This window comes from Prionailurus bengalensis, chromosome D4, assembly GCF_016509475.1.
Source record: "Prionailurus bengalensis isolate Pbe53 chromosome D4, Fcat_Pben_1.1_paternal_pri, whole genome shotgun sequence".
Lineage (NCBI taxonomy): Eukaryota > Metazoa > Chordata > Mammalia > Carnivora > Felidae > Prionailurus > Prionailurus bengalensis.
The window spans coordinates 32,462,896-32,485,227 of NC_057359.1; the positions used below are offsets into that span (position 1 = coordinate 32,462,896).

A 22,332-nucleotide genomic window follows, 5' to 3' on the forward strand; every position below is an offset into this window, starting at 1 on the left:
ATAACTATAGAGAACAAGCCAGGTGCACAAGCTTATGCCAGTAAAAGCGGGGAGAGTCAATTTAGACCCGTCTATCAGAAAACTGTCCTTGGGGATGTGAGCTTTATTCTTTTTGGGAGATGACTATAAGAGAAATTGCAAGAAGAAAAGGAAACACAAGAAGAGGAAAGGGCTACTTCACATGTAGCCTCAGTTAAGAGAGGGGAGTAAAGAATAGTGCTGTTTTAGGACTGATCTGCATGAAGATGACATGGACCTAGAAGGGTTCTCCCTCTGCTCTGGGCTTGGTAAGACTGCCCTAGATGTTACAGAGTGGATTGAAGCTGGGCCAGCAGGAGGTGCCAGAAGCACCTGTTGGTGAGACCGGCAGAGGAACTCACACAGCTACCTATGTCAGACAGCACAGTGACAGAGATATGGGCGGGGTGGGGGGCGTAGCTGAGAACATTTCTTTATAAGCATGTTAGTGACAGTCCCAGGGTTCCACCCCAAATTAGGGAGACTTTCAGGGAGTGATCTGAAAAGTAGGAGTTTCTCTCTGAGAAGTGCTGATAAACACTTCTAATGAACTAATGGACTGAGCATACCTTGAAAAGAAATACAGTAGGCCACTTTGTAGAGAAAACCTGAATCAGAGGAATGGATCTACTACATTGTGAAAAATACACCTTTGCCTACTGACAGTTTGAACTGTCATCCTGATATTATTCATTCAAGATCGTGTTTATATTACACCCATCAGGATAACATTACTTTAGGTCTCTTCTTTGAGTAAACCACCCAAAGATGTGCTTAGAGGGATTATTCTGTTTTCCTTGGTCTTCAAATTAGATTTTTAAAAAAGATTCATAGAAGACTCTGGTTTTAAATAAAACATCACCCTGTAAATATCTAATTAGTGTGTTCATAGTTCATTAGTGATTCATAGTTTCTTAATATTAGCAGAATTGTTGGCAGTATTTATTATATCTGAAACAAAAACACTGTCCTGAAGGTTAAATGAGCAATTAATAATTTCAACAAACCAGTATGTACTTGAGGGTATACAATGGTAGGCATCTTATTTGGTGGATTTCAAAGAATACAGAGAAGGGCAAGACACATCCATATCCTTGAAGAATTAAGAATTAGCTGCATAACCAGCTAGTGGTGTAGTACATAGTAGAGTGCCTGGCTATGAACTGGGTACTGACTATACAAGGTATGTTAAAAAGGATAATTCATATGAAAATTTCCAGGTTGTGGTAGTCATTCTGTCCCTCATAGAACTCATTGGTATCCAGTCAAAAGTGCCTTACACACACTGAACAGAAGCTAGCTCTGGAAAGTAGTAGATGATAAATACTACATGAAAAATAGAAGGGCACTGGAAGAAAGAAAAGGGGTGAGATTGCTGAGATTTATAGTGGTCAGTGAAAGCTTCAAGGAGGAGGTGGAATCAGGGCTTGGAAGGCTGGGGTTTGAAGTGGAATGGAGGGGGCTATTTGAGGTGAGGCGTGAGGTTAAAGCCCATGTGAGTGATAGAATAATTCATAGTCTAGCCTACTGAGAGCAGACTGTTGATGTTTAAAGCTAGGGCTAAACTGTGTGTGTGGGAGGTCCTTGGAAGCCAGGCAGTAAGGAATAAAGGGTCTTATGATAGTGTTTCAAAAACTCTAGCTGCCCAAGGAGATTCAGGCAGAGAGTTTAATTATTATAGTAGTCTAGTTGGGGGCAAATCAAACTTGAAATTGATGTGATGCTAAGGGAGATGGATAGGAGGTTTTGGGTATAGAGTGGATAGGACTTGTGACTGGCAATGAGAGCAGAGAGATTGAAAAATCAGGAAGAGTTGACTTAGTTTGGAAGGCTAAGGGAAAATGGAGTTATGAATGCTTAGAGAGAGAATCATTTTAAAGGAGGAGGAAGTCATGAATTTGATCTTATGTGTGTTGAAACTTCTGAAGTGATAGTGTAGGAACTTTTCCAGGCCATAGAACTCTTCTCAGCCAGGTCACTCATTGTCTGTGGTAAGTCCCTCTGCGTATGGGCCCTCCAGCTTGCCTCTGTTTAGTCACAAGTTCCTCTTGCTACATAGATTTTAAACAGGGAAGGAAAGTGATATGCTCTGATCGGGCCACCTGGACTACAGAAGGCAAGGCCAGAGGCAGGGTATCCATTTAAGAGATGAAGCAGTACTGTGTGTGATGGAGAATGATGGCCTGGGTCAAGGTGGTGGCAGTGGGGCTAGACAAATAAATGCATGAGATTCATGAGACCTCTCTTGAACAGGTACAAAGTAGAACACATACAACTTGGGGATTGATTAAATAAGGGGAGCATAACTATAGACAACTCCAACATTTCTGGAAAGTTGGATGGATGGGGAACTCTGGAGGAGAAGCAGATCTGTCAGGAAGATATTGGAGGATTAAACTTTGAACAAATTGTGTTTGAGGGCTGCCAAATGGATTTGTTGAATCGCTGGTTTGTTTTAGAGGTTCAGAGCCCAAGAGACGCTTGGAATGGAAATGTGTGGTTCAACACCACAAGGAAAGTTGTGAAGCCTTGAGTGAAGGTGGTTCCCTCAGGGAAAAATGTAGAAGCGCTAAAACATGGAGTCCTGGAGAATGTCACTGTGAAGTTTGGCAAGAGCAGAAGGAAGAAAATCATTGGAAATGAGTTAGGTCATGAAACTCAAGGGAAGTGAGTGTTTCAAGGATCTGGTCAGAAATTCAATAGAAGACCAAGTAGGTAAGGACTAAAAAATATATTATTCTTTGTACAAGCAGTTATATCAAGAATGATAAAAATAAGATTCAGGTTGCAATGGATTCCAGGGTTAATGGGAATGAAAAATGTGGGAGTACTTTTCTTTTTCCCATATCCTTCCTCTCCTTCATGCCTTCTATCATGCAGGAGCAGGAATATCATTCATCATTTGAGAGTGACAGAAGTCAGCAAACACTGAGCATCTGCTCAACTGGTGCTTTGTTCTAGGAGAAAGACACTGGCCTTTGCCACTAAGGTGCTTGAGAGGAGAGCAGGGAGGCACAAAGGTGAAAAAAAAATTAAACTTTGAGTGGCATGGTGGAGGTCTGTATTCTATGTGGGTGATACAGCAAAAGAGGGAAAGGGAGGCTCTCCCTTGGGGAGACTCAGGGTGAGCTTGGAGAAAGGAGAGTTTTTGTTGACTGGACAAAACTGAGGGCTTATAAAGCTAAGAAAGAGGGGATGGAAAATAGTGGAGGTGTGAAATAGCAAGGACACTGGAAAGAGCTTCAAATGATTTGTTAAAACCAAAGAGCAGGTTTGATTGGGACATCTGAAAAGTTGTCAAGATTGCAGCAGGCCTGTGTGCCTTTCAGAGGAGTTTGGCTTCTGTCCTTCAGGTTACAGTCAGCCATTGAAGGTTCAGGGTTTTGTCATCATCAGCTGTAGTTCGCAGAGATGACTTTAGTATACTGTGGAGTGTAGTTTGGAAGAATGTGGGGAGCACACCTGTAGTGGTCAGTTACATCTTAGTGGCTCAAAGGGCAAGCTGCATCAAGGAGACACACCTAGTGTCTTACAGTCATGTGTCCGATTTGAAGAATTTTTGTTACATGTGTAGTGTATGGAGAAAATATTTTTGATGATCAGCTTCTAGAGAAGTTTCATAAATATTCTTTTAGAAGATGACTTTAGAAGTGTTGGGTATGTGATTTTGTCGTAGGGTTGTGTGGACCAACTGTAAGACTATGTCAGAGATATTCATTTTCCTTATATGTATGTTTATGTTTATAAATTACATTTATATATATATATATATATGTTTATGTGTTTTCTTTGAATATATGATTGAACCTCAGATTAATGAACTTTAACTTCGATACCAATTTTTCAGAAAAGGAAATCTGGATGTATATCTCCATCCATGTCTAGCCATTGTGGGCAAACATACACTTGTTACATGTGTGCAAGCATATGTTTGTACATGCATGGGTGTGTATGGTTGTTATGGGGGACATGGCCCTCTTGTCTGGTGTATGTAGATGGGTTTTTTCCCCTTTCTGGGTATATTTGGTGATACAAACTGGGGATTAAAAACTGCTAAGAAGTGGCCTGTTTATAAATAAATTGGATGATTGTCATTTAGTTTTGCTAAAATTTTATCTCTCAATTCAGTTGGAATAATTTCATTAACAGTGCCTTAAGGAACAGGATGTATGGTTGAATTTTCTTTCAGAGAATCGCCTAGTTACATTGGATCCAGTTAAATTTTGCATATGTTATCAGTGGCATTAAATGCAACCAAGTGTGGTGTTAAGTAAAATGAGAAAAATTATTTTAGTAAAAAGTAACTTGTATTTCATATATATCATATATATTGAGCCAGTAAACATAGCATATGTAGGTCTTAAGGATAACATCATTTTTACTTAAAACGTGAAATAATCATTTAACTATATTTTTAATATCCTTAAATGTCCTCATTAAACTGTTTATAAGATTATTTATGTAATAAATTTTGAGATTGTTTAAAATTTTTAGTAAGTTCACTATAGATAAGTTCAAGTATTTCACTTTTGAAAACACCAGGAACTAGAAATGAGTATTTCTATAGCAGGGTGAACATTTTTTTTCTATAATCAAGATTTTAAAAGTCACAAAATCACAAAATCAATAAACAGTTATTTCTTATCACTGGTAATTTTTTATTTAAAATCTTTTTGAGGGGCACCTGGGTGGCTCAGTTGGTTAAGCATCCGACTTCGGCTCAGGTCATGATTTCACAGTTTGTGACTTCAAGCCCCGCATCAGACTCTCTGCTGTCAGCTCAGAGCCTGCTTCAGATCCTCTGTCCCCCTGTCTCTCTCTGCCCTTCAAAAATAAATAAACTTAAAAAAAATCTACTTGAAAGGTATAATGTTCTTAGAAATATTTGATGCAAATATGAATATTGCTACAATAATTTTGTGTTTTATCCTGCTGTCAATAAAAACATTTTAAAAGGTTAAAAAAAGCACAGCAACCTAGGTCTTCTTAAAAACAAAGGCCAAACTAACCAACAACAAAACATAAAACATACAACCAAAAATAGCCCTGGATTTCTGGGGTGCTGTGAGTGTTGGAAAAGAGGTTCTAGTCTTCCTGCTGTGGCTAACTGCCTCCCTTCTCCAAGTAGTTTACTGGCCTTGGGCCTTTGTTCCCTAATTTGTAAAATGTGGTTGGGATGGTGAGCTGGGGTATTGAAATAGGTGGTTAAGTTTATTTTTCTTCTGTCTAGTGTTTAAGGGATATGACTCTGTGATTAGTTTTCTAATTTCAGTATGTCTAAATGGAATTTGGCATTGTTGTTTTTGTTTTTGTTTTACATGACATTGTCTTAGGATACTAAGAACAGTTATAAACCTAAAATTTTTATTTATGTTTAAAATTTTAGGTATGCAATACCCCCGGAACATGGAAAACGACTTGAAAGACTAGCTCAAGGTAAACTTGCTTTCTATGTTTCTCATCTAGACAGATTATTTGTTTTTGAGGTATTTTTACAGTGTGGAATCTAACTTGGTTAGTTTTACTCTTTTTAAGTTTTGAATGTTTTTCTAATAGAACAATTAAATTTTTTTTCACATTACTGTGTGAATATTTTTTCCTGTTGCATAGTCTTTATGATTATTTTAGTTGGCTGCTTAGTAGTTCATCAAGTAATTGCACTTAACTATTTTGATTATTTCCAATTTTTTCTCTTTTATATAATTTTTAATACATATATACGTATATATAACTTATTTAACATTGTGCTAATAATCTTTTTCCCTTTTTTATTATTAAAATTTTTAAAAAAAATGTTTATGTTAGAGAGAGGTAGAGTGCAAAGTGCGAGCAAAGGAGGGGCAGAGAGACAGAGAGAGGGAGACACAGAATCTGAAGCAGGCTCCAGGCTTTGAGCTGTCAGCACAGAACCCAATGTGGGGCTTGAACTCATGAACCATGAGATCATGACCTGAGCAAAAGTCGGATGCTCAACTGACTGAGCCACCCAGACACCCCTGTTTTTCCTTTTTTAAAGTTACACCTTTGAGATGAATTCCAAAGAGTACTGATGCTGCATATCAGGGTGCAGGTATTTTATGAGTACTTTTCATGTTGTCCTATCATTTCACCAAAGGGTTGTGTTAAATCTCTTTCTGACTCCTGATTTGGTACCCTGGGTTTGGGGTTACTCTTATGGAAGTATGAAGATGACATAAGCAGATAAGCATGAGGGTATATGCCTTCTTAGACTGTCAAGTTTTTTTTTTTTATGTTTATTTATTGAGAGAGAGACAGAGACAGAGACAGAGTGCAAGCAGAGGAGGGGTAGAGAGAGAGACACACACAGAACCTGAAGCAGGCACCAGGCTCTGACCTTTCAATCACAGAGCGTGACTCGGGGCTTGAACTCACAAACTGCGACATCATGAATTGAGCTGAAGTCGGACACTCAACCAACTAAGCCACTCAGTCGCCCCTTAGACTGGCAAATTTAAACATACCTTAGTGGAACTTGAATTTTTATTTTTTGTGGCTTTGTCCAACTTCATATGGGCCAGAATGAAGAACTCTATTAATGGTTTCATTGTGTACCCACTTGTATCACAGAAGGCGCTTTCCTCTTTTCTTTTCTGTGTTTAGGACAGAAAAAAAACTTGCTATATCTGTTAATACAAGGGAGGAGAATCATATTCACCCACTGCCAACCTCATCTGTTTTCCTTGACCAAGGAAGAAGTAGACTGGTAGTGACTTGTTTCTAGGGGAAAGTGGAGTTCCATTTGAGTGACAACTAGCCTAAGACATTCTGCTTTTATCCAGGATCGAATCCTCAGTGACCATTGTCCTTTTAGTCAGGTGCTGATCTGTTTTATTGGTGTTTTAGGTTTGCCTTTTAGTAGGAAAGGATTTTTGTTCTTGCATTATGTATGTTTTCATTTGATAATGAAATGGGGACACTGAAAAATCCCTTTCATTGACTTGACAGTTTTGAACAGAACTTGTTAATGATATCTAAAAGTTACTTTCCCCCCAAATTATAGGAGAGTATTAGAAGGAACAGTTACAGTATCACATTTGTCAGAAGCATTATTATAATTTTGGCAGGCTAATAACTATAAAGTCTTAGTGTTTTTATAATGTAATACATTGTAGTAATAATAGCAATGTAACTGTAATCTTGAACTTTGTTAGGGACTATTTTCATGAATATTAAGGTGGATGAATCCTGGTTCTGGATAATAGATTAGACATAGCTGAGAAAATGATTATCATAATCCTTAAATACACAGGCAGTGAACTTTGTGCTAAATCTGTATGCTGAGCTATCCTCTTCTCTATAATAATTATTCCACCATTTTCTGTTTGCCTCACCACCAGAGAACTTTTAAAATGGAGCCAATGTAAACTTTACAGTATAGAGTCACACACTAAAATTTCTGCTATAAATTGTCTGCGAATGCTTTGACATAAACTGTCTGAAAATGACATTCTAGGAAAGTGGGTGCCATTTGTTTAATCAGTAAGAGGTTAATAAACTTGAAGGATGAACAAGAATTTTAAATCAATCGCATGTTTGTTCAGAACTGTTTTGCAGGATTATTTTGAGAAATGACACAGGGAAAAGACCCAATAGAGAGTAGAGGAATCCCATCCACTGACCAGATGCCAGCCAAATTAATTGAATTCTGCTAAATAATTAAAATGATAAAATAATGCAGTAAGTGTGATGGAACATTATAGGATGTCTAGGTCAAGGCAGCACTTGATACATAAAATGAAAAGCAGCCTGGGATATTTTCCATTATCTTGTCTGCACATCATAATTATCACTCTTGCCTTTTATGCATGAATGCTTTCATCTTTGGTTTCCATTGAAATCTTGATTGACTGTGGCACCTACAAATATTTTATCTGGAAGACATTAAGCCTGCATCTAATAAAGCCAGGATTTGATTTTGCCCTTCAGCTGCTTTCTCGTTTATATAGTTTTTTCCCCAATATTATGTAGATGTAAGTATAATAAAAAAAAACTCAAGTGAATTGTTGCAATTCTTATACTTGTTATGTTTGCCTGTAATGCCATTACATTCTTTCTAATTTTTGGTTTGATACAACTGAATGAAAGATATAAAGGAGAATAGAGATATAATGTTAAATCATGAATGACAGTTTTGAACATTTTCACTTTTTAGATCATCAAAATCTCATCTATTTTAGAAATAAGACAATATTTTGCTGTTCTATTGAGTTAAGCAACATATGGATTAAAATAAATTGGGAATGACTAAAAGTTTTTGTGAAGGACTGTAGTCCATTAGTTTTTTTGTTGTGAATAAAATGCCAGCGTTAAAAAAAATTGAAGATGACTTACTGTGGTCAAAATATTGGTTACTGGGAAAAGAATATGTGAGTTAGGGCTTTGTGCATCTGAGTTTGGAAGTATGAATGATCAGCAGGAATCTTGTTTCAGATGACAGTGTGGTAGAAGTGAATAAATTGATTCTTATACTTACTTGTAGCAAGTATTTTAGTTGTGACTTATTAAAACAACATTTAGCAAAAAAGAACAGAAGAGTCATTGTTATGAAGGATTAATTTGCTTTTTTTAATAGTTAGTTTTTAAAAATTTGGGGTTGTGTGTGTTTTAATGACTAGTAGCCTTAAATTTAAGCCTGTGGAGCAGAGAGCCTTAGCCTGATTGCAGAAGGGTCTTGTGGGTGGGATACAGGCAGTCTGTGGACTCTGAAATTATACTCAAAATTGGTCATTTATATGGATTTCTGGGAAGCCATCTTTAAATCCCTTCAGAGGGTTTGGCCTGAAGAGATTGTGAACCTGCTGTCAAGAGACTAGAAGAGCAGCAATAAATAACAAGTCATTTTAGTTTTATGAACAGATTCTAAATTGATCTGTTCTCATGCCTCTATCTTGGAATTAGGAAAATATACTTTTATTAGATCTCCAAATCATAAATACATTATTCCCTTAAGCATTCATTTAGCTAATGGTCTGAAAATATCATATTAAAATGCCTCATTTTGAAAGACTAATAAATAAAAACACCCCTGTGTGTAAATAGTCAATTTTAAGGGACCCCCTAAGCCATAAAAAATGAAGTTCAGTGATATACTCTCTGCCTTCATGCCTAACTCATGCCTTAGGCATGGAGATCAATGTGTGGTATGTCAGGGTATGTTATTTTCATCTTTCTATCAGCTGAGTTACATTAAGAATGGTGCAGCAGGCCCTAAACTTAATTTCCTCATAATTTGATGTCAGATATCACTGTCCATGTTTAAATATATCTGAATATTTTATACCCAGCTATGTTCCTAGAAGGATTTTAGACATTGGGAAATGATACATAACATACACCAAGCTAGCATAATTTGAATGTAGGATGGAAGACAATTTTTTAAAAAGTGACAGCAGAGAATGGGAAGGAAGAATTTGGGAAGGGAATGTCAGCTGTCAGGGAGGAGTTACTATGGAGGGAAATTAAGAGTACTTTGATTCTGCATGATGGAAGCTGAGCCAGGAAAATTCTGGTTAGCTTGACTATGACCTGTTTGAGCTCAAAGTACTTGGCCTGGGGAGTCCTTGATCTATGCCTGTGTGGTCCATGTGTCATGTCAAGGGGACAGAAGTGGGATCTGAAACAATGTGGTCTTAGGAATGCAATAAGAAACCATATGTAATGACCTATATACTTGTTAAATTGGGTAGAAATTTGAACCCTAAATGTTCTGACAGCCAGCTTGAACTGGAAAAGACTTGACTATTACATAGTGTACTGTGTTCAGGAGATAAAATAAGGTGATTGTTTAGGAGACTCACCATCCTTCTCAAGACCATGATCAGTGTGAATATCTCCTGGTGCTCCTCTGGAGTGCTCCATGGAGTTCTGTCTCTACTAGTAGTGATGTTGGTGGGTCATGGGACACTTAAAGCAGAGTGAAGTCTGTTTTGATAGATTATGAGACGCTGAGAGGTGGGTGAACCTTGCAGTGTGATTATTTTCTACCTAATCCAAATTAAATGGTAGCAAGCACAGAGAGGTCAACTGTAGCTTAAACCTCTAAACTTGATATTTTAGGTAGGGATGTGGGTAAAAAGTACCAAGTTTTTCCCCACATACTGTAGCTCATTGGTTCTTTTCATTAATAAAGTTGTTAAGAAATTTCATGTGTAAATTTAATACATCTATCTAAAAGCACTTCTCACAGAAGTCAAATTAATTGAATCCTTCTATATTCTTTTTCTGTATTCTTTTCCTTACCATTTGTTTGTATGGTTGCTATATATTTTCAAGCCTGTTAGTCATATGAATATTGCAAAAACCATTATAAAAACTCTATCAAAGCATACTTGGGTAAATTTCAATTATATTTAAATTAAATTATCTTAAAATCTGTTGCTAATGTGGGCATATATTCTACATGTCTGATTTCTTCATCTTTCCTCATTCCTTTCTTCCCTTCATCCTTTCCTTCCTGACTAATAACTAATTTAAACTTCTCCAAAGTAGTGTTCTCAAATCCATAGTAATAGTTACTAAACTTTGATTTTTAATCTTTTTCCAAGGCTCAAACTTTGGTGATTTAATAGCAACATTATGGGTTTAGTTTGTCATATGAGATTGGAATTTAGAAGGAATTCCTTTGTGGGGCGCCTGGGTGGCTCAGTCGGTTTAGCGTCTGACTTCGGTTCAGGTCATGATCTCGCGGTCTGTGGGTTCAAGCCCTGCATCGGGCTCTGTGCTGACAGCTCAGAGCCTGGAGCCTGCTTCTGATTCTGTGTCTCCGTCTCTCTGCCCCTCCCCCACTCATGCTCTGTCTCTCTCTCTCTGTCAAAAATAAATAAACATTAAAAAAATTAAGAAAGAAAATAAAAGGAATTCCTTTGTAACAGCCAATGTGTTAGAAAATATAAACCAATGGACAGTTTGGAGAAATTTTTATCTGAAGGAAAGAATACATTTTTAGAGTAGATCTGCTCTATCTCTAAAACAATTTAAAAACATTTAATGATTATTTTGGGAGGTCAGATTAATTGAGGTATGATGTGCTTACAGCAAAAGTGACTCCCTTTAAATATACAGTTCAGTGAGTTTTGACAAATATGTACAGTGGTATAATTACCACCATCATCAAGATACAGATCATATCCAATTCCCTGAAAAGGTTCTGTTGTGCCATTTCCCAGTTAATCCCTCCCCACAGCCATTGGCAACCATTAATCTGATTTCTGTCCCTAAAAATAGAATTTTACAGTATGTAGACTCCTTTGTCTTCTTTCACTTAGAATAATGCTTCTCACATATGATCATTTTTCCATTGGATACTGGACATTGTATTTAATGGATGCAACCTGTTCCTTGAGAGGACTTATGGGATTCTGCACTACCCATGCTGCACAACTCCTAGCAGTATTTTGTTAGTCTTTTTTTTTTTTAATTTTTTAGTGTTTATTTATTTTTGAGAGAGAGACAGAGAACAGGTGGAGGAGTGGCAGAGAGAGAGGAAGACACAGAATCTGAAGCAGGCTCCAGGCTCTGAGCTGTCAGCACAGAGCCCGATGCAGGTCTCGAACTCACAAACTGCGAGATCATTACCTGAGCCGAAGTCAGATGCTTTACTGACTGAGCCACCCACAGTACTTTATTAGTCTTAGCAAAGGTTATTATGGGATACTTTTTGGGCTTTAGGGCTTTGTTGGGAGCTCTGGAGTACATGCTTTTTATCATACTACATTTTTATCCTCTAACATGTTTGGGCTGAAAGAATGTTCCAAAGACCATCGTTGCTTGCTTACCACTGTAAAGTATCTTAAAAAACAAACAAAATATTGTCTTTAGTTTATTAAGGAGTTGGCAACTGGTAGGGTCCTATCTTTGTAGATAGTATAAAAGAGGTATAGATCATATAAATCAAGTTGTTTAAGCAGCCTATTATAAGTTTGTATTATTGCTCTTCCCTTCTCTTGGATGCTATAACCACAAGAGTTGATTCTTCTTGAAATATATATTTAAACTGTTTTGCTCATTGGAAACTTAGTTTGTTTTTCCAAACTATTCTTCCAGTTTTTTTTTATACCTCCAAATCAGATACCATTTCATTGGGAGTTCATTGATTTACCTGTCACAGAAACCCTAATGTGTTACTTGTGGACAGGAGTTGGTATGGGGGAAATAAGTTGTAAAATGGTTGTCCTTACCAATATCCATAGCTTGGAGTGTGAAATAAGTGATTGTCTTCTCAGTCTGGTCTTTCTAGTTGTATAGGGTTTTTACATTAGAGCTCAACTGTGAGTATTAATTTGGAATCCAGGCTGAATGTTGATGTTTAATTTTAAAACAATAGAGTTAGAGAACAATTGGAAGAATCTACAGGTGAATACGAAGTTAAAAGTGAATCCATATGGTTTAACTCAGGTTGTGCTTGACTGTTAGAATTCCTTTTTGGGGAAGAAGTTTGTTACTTGTGACTAGAACTGTTAGGTTTAGGTCAGAAGGCCCAAGAGAATGATACAGTTTTTTTAAACCTTTTTTTTTGACGGTTGCTTATTTGGGGTGGGGGGAGGGGGGATGAGTGGGAGAGGGGCAGAGAGAAGGGGAGATAGAGAATCCAAGCTCCACATTGTCAGTGCACAGCCTGATGTGGGACTCAAAAATTCACAAACTGAGATCATGACCTGAGCCGAAATCAAGAGTCAGATGCCCAACTGACTGAGCCACCCAGGTACCCTGGAAATGAGACAGTTTTTAAAGCTGTGTAACCATTGACTTTTCATGAAAACACCCCCAGTCAGCTCTCTAGATCTCTTGGGACTGTGATTCCCCCTTTTCAGCTAGCAGGCTGCAGAGATAGTGGAAAAGGAAGATTCGTTGAACTAACATGGTGACTAGAGTCAGTATTGTTTAAATGAGTAATAGGGATAAAAAGAATGGTTACTATTTACTGAAATTTACTGTGTCAAGTATACTAACAAGTTTTTTTCTCCCTTTTTTTCTTTTCTTTTCTTTTCTTTTCTTTTCTTTTCTTTTCTTTTCTTTTCTTTTCTTTTCTTTTCTTTCTTTCTTTCTTTTTTTACTGTTTGCTGAGTATGTCTTACATACTTCATTTTTATTTTATTTTTATTTTTAAATTTACATCCAAGTTCGTTAGCATGTAGTGCAATAATGATTTCAGGAGCGGATTCCAGTGATGCATCCCCTATGTATAACATCCAGTGCTCAACCCAACAAGTGTTTTCTTTAATGTCCCTTACCCATTTAGCCCATCCCCCCACCCACAACCCCTGCAGCAACCCTCAGTTTGACCTCTGTATTTAAGAGTCTCTTATGTTTTGTCCCCCTCCTTGTTTTTATATTCTTCTTGCTTCCCTTCCCTTATGTTCATCTGTTTTGTATCTTAAAGACTTCATATGAGTGAAGTCATGATATTTGTCTTTGTATGACTGACTAATTTTGCTTAGTATAATACCCTCCAGTTCCATCCATGTAGTTGCAAATGGCAAGATTCATTCTTTCTGATTGCCGAGTAATATTCCGTTGTGTATATATACCACATCTTCTTTATCCATTCATCTGTCTATGGACACTTGGGCTCTTTCCTTACTTGGGCTATTGTTGATAGTGATGCTATAAACATTGGGGTGCATGTGCCCCTTCGAAACAGCACACCTGTATCCCTTGGATAAATACCTAGTAGTGCGATTGCTGGGTTGTAGGTTAGTTCTATTTTTAGTTTTTTGAGGAATCTCCATACTGTTTTCCAGAGTGGCTGCACCAGTTTGCATTCCCACCAGCAGTGCAAAAAAGATTCTCTTTCTCTGCGTCCTTGCCAACATCTGTTATTGCCTGAGTTGTTAATTTTAGCCATTCTGACTGGTGTGAGGTGGTATTTCATTGTGGTTTTGATTTGTATTTCCCTGATGATGAATGATGTTGAACATTTTTTTCATGTGTCTTTTAGCCATTTGGATGTCTTCTTTGGAGAAGTGTCTATTCATGTCTTTTGCCCATTTCTTCACTGGATTATTTGTTTTTAGGTATTGAGTTTGGTAAGTTCTTTATAGATTTTTGATACTAACCCTTTATCTTATATGTCATTTGCAAATATCTTCTCCCTTTCTGTCAGTTGCCTTTTAGTTTTGCTTATTGTTTCCTTCGCTGTGCAGAAGCTTTTTATTTTGATGAGGTCCTAGTAGTTCATTTTGCTTTTGTTTCCCTTGCCTCCAGGGACGTGTTGAGTAAGAAGTTGCTGCAGCCAAGATCAAAGAGGTTTTTGCCTACTTTCTCCTCGAGGATTTTGATGGCTTCCTGTCTTACATTTAGGTCTTTCACCCATTTTGAGTTTATTTTTGTGTATAGCATAAGAAAGTGGTCCAGGTTCATTTTTCTGCATGTTACCGTCCAGTTTTCCCAGCACCATTAACTGAAGAAACTGTCTTTATTCCATTGGATATTCTTTCCTGCTTTGTCAAAGATTAGTTGACCATATGTTTGTGGGTCCATTTCTGGGCTCTGTGTTCTGTTCCATTGATCTGAGTGTTTTTGTGCCAGTACCATACTGTCTTGATGATTACAGCTTTGTAATACATCTTGAAGTCCGGGATTGTGATGCCTCCAGCTTTGGTTTTCTTTTTCAGGATTGCTTTGGCTGTTCGGAATCTTTTCTGGTTCCATACAAATTTTAGGATTGTTTGTTCTAGCTCTGTGAAGAATGCTGCTGCTATTTTGATAGGGATTGCATTGACTATGTAGATTGCTTTGGGTAGTATCAACATTTTAACAATATTTGTTCTTCCAATCCATGAGCATGGACTATTTTTACTTTTTTTGTGTGTTCTTCAAGTTCTTTCATAAGCTTTGTATAGTTTTCATTGTGTAGATTTTTCACCTCTTTGGTTAGGTTTATTCCTAGGTATTTTATGGTTTTTGGTGCCAACAAGTTTTTTTTTTTTTTAAATTGAAGTAAAATTCACATAACATAAAACAAACTATTAATTTGAAGTGCACAATTCAGTGGCATTTAATATATTCTTTTTTTTTTTTAAAGTAGGCTCCATGCCCAATGTGGGGCCTGTGCTCGCAACCCTGAGATCAAGAGTCAGATGCTCTGCTGACTGAGCCACCCAGGCACCCCTAGTATATTCTTATTGTGTAATCATCACCTCTATCAAGTTCCAAGAAAATTTCATCACCCTAAATAGAAACCCTGTATCTATTAATCAGTTGTTCTCTGTTCCCTCCCACTTCTCCCTCGCCCCTGACAACCACTAATGTGCTTTCTCTCTAGGAATTTACATTTTCAGAATATTTCAGTATACATGGAATGATACAATATGTGATGTTTTGTGTTTGGCTTCTTTCACTTATCATATTTTCCATTTTATAGTATGTATGGGCATTTAATTCTTTTTTATGGCTGAGTAATATTTCATTGTGTGACTATTAACACTTTTTGTTCATCCATTTATCAGTTGATGGACAGACACTTAGGTTGCTTCTACCTTTTGACTATAGCTAAGTTATTTGTGCATTATCCTTTTGGTTTCCCGTAATGATCCAGTGAGGGCAGCCATTGTAGGAAACAGTATGGAGTTTCTTCAAAACATTTTAAGATAGGGGGCGCCTGGGTGGCTCAGTCAGTTAAGCATCCGACTCTTGGTTTCGGCTCACATCATGACCTCACATTTTGCAAGTTTGAGCCCTGCATTGGGCTCTGTGCTGACAACCCAGAGTCTGCTTGGTATTTTCTCTCTCCTTCTTCCTCTTTGCTCCTCCCCTGCTCTCTCTCTCTCTCTCTCTCTCAAAATAAAATAAACAAACTTAAAAAAATTAAATTTATAACTACTGTATGATCCAACAATTCCTCTTTTGGATATGTATGAAAAGGAATCATTGTTTAGAAGAGATCTCTCCACTCTCATGTTCATTGAAGCATTATTCACAGTAGCCAAGATATAGAAACAATCTAAGTGTCCATTGACATTTGAATGGATAAAGCAAATGTGTACCTGTGAAGACAATGGCATTTCAGCCATAAGAAGGAAATTCTACCATTTGTAACAACATAGATGAATCTTGAATTGTTACACTAAGTGAAATAAGTCAAACAGAGAAAGACAAATACTAGATGATCTCACATGTGGAATCTAAAAAAACTGAACATACAGATACTGAGAACAGATTTTAGTGGTGGTTCACAGACATGGTGGGTAAGGAAAATGAGTTAAGGTGGTCAAAAGGTACAAACTTAAAAGTTCTAAGAAGAATAAGTTTTGGAGATGTACTGTACAGTATGTGGCTATAGTTAATATTGTATATGTGAAGGTTGCTAAGAGAGTAGATTTTAAAAGTTTTTATCATATCCAAAAAACTGTATCATTGTCATTTATGATATATCATTTATGATTATGATATGATAAAATTTATGAAATTATAACTGTATCATTAAAATCATTTATCATTATAAAAAACTGTAACTGTATGAAGTGATGGATATTAACTAAACTTATTGTGGTAATCATTTCACAGTATATACATGAATTAAATTCTTACTCTGATACCTTGAACTTATACAATGTTACATGTCAGTTATATCTCAATAAAGCTGGAAAAAAAGAATCCAGTGAGGAAGATAATAATAGCATCCTAATTGTACAGACAGGGAAACTGAGGAGCTGAGAGATTACACGACTGTTCAAAGCTACATGAGTGTTGAAGTTGTGTTTAGAATCCATGTCTCAGTAAGACTCAGCAAGTTATTAACAACTGCTATTCTCTCTTGTTTTGATGGCCATGTGGACAAGGTGAGGGTGGCTTTAAATATTTCAAACAATTAGATCTTTGGTCTAAAACTTAGCTTTGCTATTTAATACCAGTGAAAAGGTGTGTGTTCATTCAGAGTGGTAAAGGAGAGAGGAAAGTTGGTGCTCAAGTAAGCTTGTGTGTCAAGCATCTGTAAGAGGGCATTGGATAAGGTTTATACAAAAATCCCATAGCATACTTCATGTCTTGTAGTCTGCCTCTCAAATATTCTTACCAAAATATCCCTGTAGGAGAAAAGAGTAAAACCTCACTACCCCACAACACTCATGCAGATTTTGTGTCTTGCTCCCCTACCTAATATGTTTATTTTTATGTAAGAATAAGCCAGGTGACCTAATGTGACAAAAGTAGTTGCTGCAGAAAGATGTGGCAGGTTTATTCTGTGTGTTCTACACCTGGCATATTAGCTGGTGAAGATGGGTGTGAGGCGTGGCAGTGGGATGCTAGCTGCTGTTTCCACTCTTAGATCATTGAAGGGTCAGTGTAGAAGTTTTTTCTTGTTGGAACTTCTTGATTTCCAAGATCATGAAAAGAGTGTGACTGGTAAACTAGAAAATTTTATGGAATGTTATAGTAGTGACATTAAAATATAACTTTTAGAGACCACTTCTTCCAAATAAATTAAATTATTCAGAACTTTAACATCAAGAAAGCAAATACTAGAGTAGAAAAAAATGCTTCTGAAAGGCATATTTTAAAGAACTTATTTGCAAAAATTTTAACACTTTTTTCTTTTCTTTGTGACTCTTGGAAAACTCAACTTGTCTTAAGTTGAATTTTTTACCCTAATGTTATCTTTTATATCAGAGAGTTTTTTTTATGTAGGTGATTCCAAAGCATTTTTTAAACTAATTATGAAAGATAGTAGCATTTCTTCAGCCAGCATTGCTCTGAGTTTTTAAAAATACCATTTTGTATCTATAAGTATTCTGATTATATTGGCTTGCTTATATGTTACATAACATACTTTTCATACACTGTGGAATAAGCTATGTACTGCTGTAGATATTTTGAGGTAAAATTCATTTTGAGTTACATGCTTTGAACATAAATTGTGCTGTTTACAAGGTGTTTTTCAGTGATGTAAAATATAATTTTGATAGCCTGTTGTAAATATAAATTCTAAACCAATTCAAGTTTTTTAATATACTGTAAATTACCTTCCTCCCGTGGTTTTCCGATTTAAATTATGACCAGTTACCACATTGTTCAGGCCCTGATTATAAATCCATATCAAAAGAAAATTAAATAGGGGCGCCTGGGTGGCTCAGTCGGTTAAGCGGCCGACTTTGGCTCAGGTCACGATCTCGCGGTCCGTGAGTTCGAGCCCCGCGTCGGGCTGTGTGCTGACAGCTCAGAGCCTGGAGCCTGTTTCAGATTCTGTGTCTCCCTCTTTCTGACCCTCCCCTGTTCATGCTCTGTCTCTCTCTGTCTCAAAATAAATAAAAACGTTAAAAAAATTAAAAAAAAATTAAATAGACTCCTCTTTCTTCATTGATTTTAATTTAAAACTCAATTCATTTAGGATGCACAAAGTTACAGATTTGAAAAGTTTGCTAAATCCACTTGAATTGTAATATTAAAATGTTTCCATGGGTTGTGCGTTTGGGGACGACTTTGCTGTGCTTTACTGTCGGTGGTGTAAGACCCAGGACTTCATATTGTGTAAATATGGCCATTACACTAGTGTGGTATTTTCTCTTCATTCACTGGAGTCTGCATTTTTTCGTTGGGTTGCTTATTTGGTATAAAGTTTTATTTTCTACTTATGTATAATAAGTATTAACCATAAACAAAGGGCTGCATCAAATGACCATATAGGGCAAAATTATTCTTTTTATTCTCATTGGTATTATAGGGAATAGTAATAGTTCTGCTGTTTCCTTTGGCATATACTTTTTAATATTTCCAACTACTTAAAAAATTCAAGTGCAGACGTTTAAGCAGTACATGCTGCCTTTTTGCAGATGGTTCCTTATAACCTAATGACTATTTCTTGGCTGGCTGGTTTATTTCCTTCTGATGAGCACATACTACATGGTAGCATCAATAAAGTCTTATTTACTTTAAAAATATTCTTGTGAGATACTTCCATGAGGTTAAAATGGTTCATGGAGTTAATGAGTACTGGTAATCCTTTTGTCAGATTCGTCACATGCTTGACCTATTTGTGTGTTGAAGCACAGAGTTAGATAACTGGCATTTCCAGTGGCTTTCTCTTCATTTTGGTAGTGGAGGAGTTACACAGCATCTTTGCTTCTTCCCGCTTTACTCATGTGCAACCCTTGTTTTCCTGGTGAGTTCTGTTTTCTGTCTGGGTTCTCTGTCTCGGATTCTTCTCTGTCTTTCCATGTGTGCCTTTCCCTTCTTGCTTTCCCACTCTCTTTGGCATGGTTGTGTTTCCCTATGACTGAGGAAGGTGAAGAGCCAGGGTCATGCATGCTCATTTTCCTCTAGCTTAGCATAGCTGAATTCATGAGAGTCTGCCTCAGCACTGCAGGGATGGAGTCAGTGGTAGAAAAAAACGACTCTGTTTTGGTCTGTAATATACTGTTGAGTGAAAGGGTTGCTGCATGTTAACCTTCCTCACTTAAGGGACTCCTCAAAACATTGCTCCCACACAGGCTGGTGGAGCAGGTGTCCAAGCATTTGACTGGTGCTGGCCAGGAAGTTGGTTCAGGAAATTGATAGCAGCTAACCTTTTTTTTTTTTTTTTTTTTTTTTTTAGTTTTAATTTAAATTCCAGTTAATGTACAGTGTAATATTAGTTTCAGGTGTACAGTATTGTGATCCAACACTTTCACCCAGTGCTCCTCACAACAAGCGCCCTCCTTAATCCCCCTCATCTATTTCATGCATGTCCCCACCCACCTCCCCTCTGGTAGCCATCAGTTTGTTCTCCATAGTTAAAAGTCTGTTTCTTGGTTTGCCTCTCTCTCTCTCTTTTTTCCCTTTGCTTTTTGTTTTCTTTCTTAGATTCCAGATATGAGTTAAATTTCCCCAAAGAACACAAAAATACCAATTTAAAGGGATCCGTGCACCCCAGTGCTTATAGCAGCATTATCTACACTAGCAGTTAACTGTTTTAAATTGATCAAAAAGAAACACAGAAAGGTGGGAAACTGCTGTGTTTCTGTTCTTTGCCAGGCATTGGGACAAGTGTATCTGGAATGATCACTTCTAGGAGCCTTTTTAAAATGAGAGATTTCTTTATGAAAATGCATATTTACCTTCCTAATCAGCTTTATTACTTTGCACATTCATCAGTTACAAGGCAGATTGAATTAAAATGTGTTCATTTAAATTTGTAAGGCTTGGGGCGCCTGAGTGGCTCAGTCAGTTGAGCATTGGACTTCGGCTCAGGTCGTGGTCTCCCAGTCTGAGTTCGAGCCCTGCGTCGGGATCTGTGCTGACAGCTCAGAGCCTGGAGCCTGTTTCAGATTCTGTGTCTCCCTCTCTCTCTCTGCCCCTCCCCCGCTCATGCTCTGTCTCTCTGTCAAAAAATAAATAAATAAACACTAAAAAAATAAAAAAAAAATTTGTAAGGCTTAGTAATCTTATATGTTATGAAAATAATTTTGGGAGCTCTTTTTGTAAGAATGTCTACCTTTAATGATATACATATGTATTCCTTAGTTTTTAAGAATTCTGACTCTAATTTTTAGAACCAGAGGTTTTTTTTTGATGGTCGAGTTAGTCTCTATTTGCATAAAGCTGTCATTCTGTGAGAATACTAGAACGTAAGGTTTACAAAACCTGTCTGAAATTTTATCATAATTGACACGTTAATACTTGTATTTATTATTTCCATTTAGGTTTTTTCCCAAGCAGTTCTCAAGGGTGTGATGCATTTCTTCGCCACAAGATGACACTGATATCTCCTTCAGTACTGAAGAAGTATGGTATTCCCTTTGACAAGGTATATTAGTATTACTCTTTAACATTTCACTTCGTGTGTGTAGTATTTATATTTAAGACAAGTGTAACACAAGCTAATATATCCTTGACTTCAAATATGAATTTTAGGATGTGGGTAGGAAAATTCAGATTTATGTTTTATAACCTGGCAATTATTTGTCTAAATACTAATTTGAAGTTACTTTTATTTCAGGATACATTTACTAGAGATTTCATGCTGGTTATAGTTCACTTAGAACAATACTGAAAATAAAATGCAGAACGTTCAACAAAATGAGATGTAGCACTTATACACTGAAGTCTTTTATAACATAAAACATAACATAATTTATATATATGTGATCAATATGTGATTATGAATAACAATTTATATATATGTGATCAATTTTTTTTTCAACGTTTATTTATTTTTGGGACAGAGAGAGACAGAGCATGAACGGGGGAGGGGCAGAGAGAGAGGGAGACACAGAATCAGAAACAGGCTCCAGGCTCTGAGCCATCAGCCCAGAGCCTGACGCGGGGCTCAAACTCATGGACCGCGAGATCGTGACCTGGTTGAAGTCGGACGCTTAACCGACTGCGCCACCCAGGCGCCCCTGTGATCAATTTTTTAAAAACAATTATTATTAGAAGTTTGGTTAGAGTCAATGATTATGACACCAGTATGTTGCTTCTAAACACATTCAGACATAGTACAATGAAAATTTCATTATGGATAAAATTGCCTGATGACTTAATCAGATATTGCTTCTTTGGAGTATTTCTAAAGATTAAGTTCTGTAAGACTCAGTACATGCTAGATTCTTCTATTTTTTGTGTCCATGGGTAGTTATTGGGTCAGAATTATTACAGAGCATGAGAACTTTTATGTGAAGAAGCTAAAATGAAGAAAAAAAAAACAAAAACAAAAAACTTTTGACCAGATAAATAAAAGCTCCCTCTCAGAGGAGGATTTAGTAATTAGTTCCTTATAGAAACATTAATAAATAGCTATACCCTCTTCATCTTCTTTTTTTCTTCATTTTTAATTTGACTTTTATTCCTATAATCTTTGCTGTTTTTCACCTCAGAAGTTTTTCACTTGTGACTAAATCTTTACCTCTTATTAATCTCAGACCCTTAAAGTGCATTCCACCCCTCAATCCCCAGCTTTGTTCAAAGTGGAATTTTTGCAAGGACCAGGAATCATTCTCCAGCCTGAGGGGAATCCATGCTCATGCACAAAGCATCTAGCTATATTCACGTATAAGATGAGACATATCTGTCTTGTGTGACAGAGATGCTGTCACCACTGTTTTACTCACATAGTCTTACCCATGACAAAAAGCATGCTTCTGACATGTGCACTGTGGCAGGTGTGCACAGATGTGGAGAGAGGCTGGTCTTGAACTGCAGCGCTGTCACAGTGCCCACTGTTACAGAGGGCGGGGGGTGTGTCCCTGAGATGGGCCACTGCTGCTGTGGCGCTCTGTCTCACTTGCAGATACCTCTGGGCACTGGGTTTTTTAGTCTCAGACACATCATCAGTGAGTGTTTCTTTTAGGTGGTTGGCATTAGCTTGATCAGACACTTTTATTT

General features: G+C 37.0%; 1 protein-coding gene and 1 long non-coding RNA gene across 11 annotated transcripts in view; one reads left to right on the forward strand and one right to left on the reverse strand.

The window, feature by feature from the left end:
- The window catches only part of LOC122474671, a 68,585-nt gene extending 46,438 nt beyond the window's left edge, over positions 1 to 22,147 (reverse strand). Inside the window, exons 1-2 of the long non-coding RNA XR_006294972.1 lie at positions 22,069 to 22,147; positions 9,837 to 9,960 (exon numbers count right to left, since the gene is read on the reverse strand). This is a non-coding gene — a long non-coding RNA (uncharacterized LOC122474671). The remainder of the gene's footprint in view (positions 1 to 9,836; positions 9,961 to 22,068) is intronic.
- Positions 1 to 22,332, forward strand: part of KDM4C (lysine demethylase 4C) — a 430,619-nt gene that overhangs the window by 104,496 nt on the left and 303,791 nt on the right. For all 10 annotated transcript variants that reach the window (XR_006294971.1, XM_043565681.1, XM_043565689.1 and 7 more), the window contains 2 exons: positions 5,405 to 5,454; positions 20,652 to 20,755. Coding sequence is in view for 9 of the 10 variants with exons in the window: in XM_043565681.1 (XP_043421616.1) it covers positions 5,405 to 5,454; positions 20,652 to 20,755 (154 nt within the window). In the remaining variant the exon portion in view is untranslated. The remainder of the gene's footprint in view (positions 1 to 5,404; positions 5,455 to 20,651; positions 20,756 to 22,332) is intronic.